We start from the raw sequence: 2,662 nt of genomic DNA, 5'->3' as shown, positions 1-2,662 counted from the left end.
CAAGTATCTGCTGCCACGTATTGTTTGCTGTTGATTCCAGTGTGTAATAGCCTTTTGACTCAGAGTGCTTATTCTCTGATCTGACCTGCTGCTCTACCCAAATTTTTCCTTTCTCGAGGTTTTTTTTGGTGAGCAGGTCAGAGGCGCTTCCCCGAGATCTAAATTTGGGTCGCAGAGCACCTTGGACCTGCAAAATACAAAGAATAAGTTAAAATAAAAAAGTAAATTTTATATTTTATGATTTTAGAATAAAAACAACAAGAAGTATTTTTGTGATTTTTAAGTATATATATATATAAAATTTATGATTTTAATAAAAAACAAGAAACATTTTTGGGATTTTAAAGTATTTATAAAAACAAAAAAGAAATATTTTTGTGATTTTAAAGTATTATTAAAAACAAAAAAGAAATATTTTTGTGATTTTAAAGTATTATTAAAAACAAAAAAGAAATATTTCTGGGATTTGAAAGTATAAATTTTATGATTTTAATAAAACAAAGTAAAAGTATGGAGTTATACGAAGAAGAAACAAAATAGCCATACTTATCACATCCATATATTAATGCAAACAATTCGCAAAAAAATCTGTTGTGATAAATATGGCTATTTTCTTCGTTCTTAGCATAAAAAAAGGATACAGTTGCAGCTGATGGTTTACTGCCGATGCAACTTTGCCAATTTTGCTTCATATAAAGCAATCTCCCTTGCTTCCTGCCTCTGATGTTGCTCGACAACCATCTCATGTTGTTTCACAACCATGTCATGTTGTTCGACAGCCATACGAACAATCAGCTTATGCTTTTCCACCTCCCTCTCCTCCCGCGCTTTATTGCTTGCAAGCACCTACAGTGTGACATAAACAGTCAGCCTATACATATTGTTATTCAGAAGTTTAAAATACCTGCTCTCCGATCTCTAGCTCAATTCTGAAGAGCTTGGCCTTTACCTCATCAGGGTGAGCGGCACCAGATTTAGCCCTTCGTTTCTTGGATCGCAGGGTTGCAACAGCTGGCGGGTTAATGTCGGACACGCCAGAACAAGATGCAACAGGTTCTGGGGTCGAACAAACAGGAGGGGGAGGTGGAGGGGTAGCGGGAGAAAATTGGCAATCCGGGTCGATGAACATGCTGGTGAAAGGTTCATCAACAGCTACATCGGGTGTAAGGACTGTGAAATAGTATAATGTTTTATTGAAACCTTTTTAAATATTTTAGCCATTATGTTCATGCATACCGACACGCAACTGATCCTGATTCAATGTAGAATCCGAATCGAAGCAATTTTCCAGGGGATGCAACTGAGATGGAAAAGTTGCTGCAATGGAGTTTGGTATTATTTTCATGCAAACGCAACCAACAACGAAAGACTAACATACCACAAAACCTGGCGCTCAGATCATCTTCCTTGGGCGGCGGACCACCTCCGGTACGGAAGGTTTCCCGACGACGTGCGGCGGAATATTTCTTTCCGCGGGTTTTTAGATTTCGCCACGCCGTCATAAGGTGGGAAGGATCCCGCGCAGCGCTGCTGGTACAGGCGTTGAAATGCTGCGCCACATCTTGCCACGCTGCATCTTTTTGTTTACAAGACACAGCGTCGGTCTTCTTGCACTCGATGACGCTTTTAAACGGTCGAGCGGGATCGTTTAAAAGATCCATCAGCAAGATGCGTTCCGAATCCGAGAAGTTCGGTGCCCGCTTGCTTCGATTGGCTCCTGCAGTGCTGGTCTTCTCCATTTTTTTAATATTTACAGTTAATAATTTAATAAAATCAAAATAAACTCTATAAAACAGCAAAATACGAGTTTTATCTTTGACTGCACGTTTCACGCCTGCCTGTTCTAAAAAAATGGCCGTCCTCGTCGAATAATTTACGCGGGAAATTCACATTCTTCCTTGCCTGCATTATTATGCCACAAACATAGAAAGATAAACATAGATCAGCTGAGAATCACTGATTACTCTTTCTGCATACCATTTAAGTTTTTCGCTTTATCTCAGTTTTTTTCTTTGCCTTACGACATTGCTAGAATGTCTGATAAAGCAAATATAAGCTATTTTAGACTTCCCACAAAAGGAAAACGCAAATAAAACCTGATCGTTTAGCCAATAACTACATGGATCAGCAAAGAATGTCAGATAAGGCAAATATAAAGCTATTTTAGACTTCCTACAAAAGGGAAAACGCAAATAAAACTTGCTCGTTTAACCAATGTAGATATAACTACATGTAATGACATGTAATGAAAGTAATAGATGACGGCAAATTTTTACAGCGATAACGGGTTAAAAGGAAAACGCAAATAAAACTTGCTCGTTTAACCAATGTAGATATAAATAACTACATGTAATGAAAGTAATAGATGACGGCAAATTTTTACAGCGATAACGGGCTGGGGGATTCGTCCACGTCGTTATGCATGACTCCACACAAAATCTTGGTTACCGCCACTTTGTCACGTAAGCCTTATACCTGCGTATAAGACGTAAATCATGGCAACTTTATTTGAAGATCCCGAAATAGAAGAGGTTATGGTTATCATTGAGGAAGATATAAACATGCTCGAACAGGACGACGCTGGAAGTGTACAGACTTTACCAGAAAAAAGTTACAAAAAATAGGAAAGTAAAGATAATGAATGTGTTACAATTAAAACAGA

The 2,662-nt window shown here is 38.1% G+C and overlaps 2 protein-coding genes across 2 annotated transcripts; both read right to left on the bottom strand.

The window, feature by feature from the left end:
- Positions 1 to 657: 657 nt before the first annotated feature.
- On the bottom strand, positions 658 to 1,138 carry LOC108950738. The gene is made up of 2 exons (XM_026839697.1): positions 905 to 1,138; positions 658 to 846 (listed from the first exon to the last, which is right to left on the bottom strand). Exons 1-2 carry the CDS (start codon positions 1,127 to 1,129, stop codon positions 658 to 660), a joined length of 414 nt encoding a protein of 137 aa, XP_026695498.1. The 5' UTR covers positions 1,130 to 1,138.
- Positions 1,139 to 1,193: 55 nt separating this feature from the next.
- On the bottom strand, positions 1,194 to 1,767 carry LOC113475514. Its single transcript, XM_026839696.1, has 2 exons — positions 1,379 to 1,767; positions 1,194 to 1,317 (listed from the first exon to the last, which is right to left on the bottom strand). Exons 1-2 carry the CDS (start codon positions 1,737 to 1,739, stop codon positions 1,214 to 1,216), a joined length of 465 nt encoding a protein of 154 aa, XP_026695497.1. The 5' UTR covers positions 1,740 to 1,767; the 3' UTR covers positions 1,194 to 1,213.
- Between the last annotated feature and the right edge of the window lie 895 nt (positions 1,768 to 2,662).

Source organism: Ciona intestinalis, unplaced genomic scaffold (assembly GCF_000224145.3).
Source record: "Ciona intestinalis unplaced genomic scaffold, KH HT000720.1, whole genome shotgun sequence".
NCBI lineage: Eukaryota > Metazoa > Chordata > Ascidiacea > Phlebobranchia > Cionidae > Ciona > Ciona intestinalis.
The sequence above is the reverse complement of the archived record's forward strand: the minus strand, read 5'-3'. Positions and strand labels throughout refer to the sequence as shown.

What these genes read in the sequence shown, in the direction of transcription:
- LOC108950738 (XM_026839697.1), bottom strand. Translation starts at nt 1,129, where the DNA reads ATGTTCATCGACCCGGATTGCCAATTTTCTCCCGCTACCCCTCCACCT. An exon ending in AGCTAGAGATCGGAGAGCAG is followed by an intron (nt 847 to 904) that starts GTATTTTAAACT and finishes GTCACACTGTAG; the next exon opens with GTGCTTGCAAGCAATAAAGC.
- LOC113475514 (XM_026839696.1), bottom strand. Translation starts at nt 1,739, where the DNA reads ATGGAGAAGACCAGCACTGCAGGAGCCAATCGAAGCAAGCGGGCACCG. An exon ending in TCTGAGCGCCAGGTTTTGTG is followed by an intron (nt 1,318 to 1,378) that starts GTATGTTAGTCT and finishes ACTCCATTGCAG; the next exon opens with CAACTTTTCCATCTCAGTTG.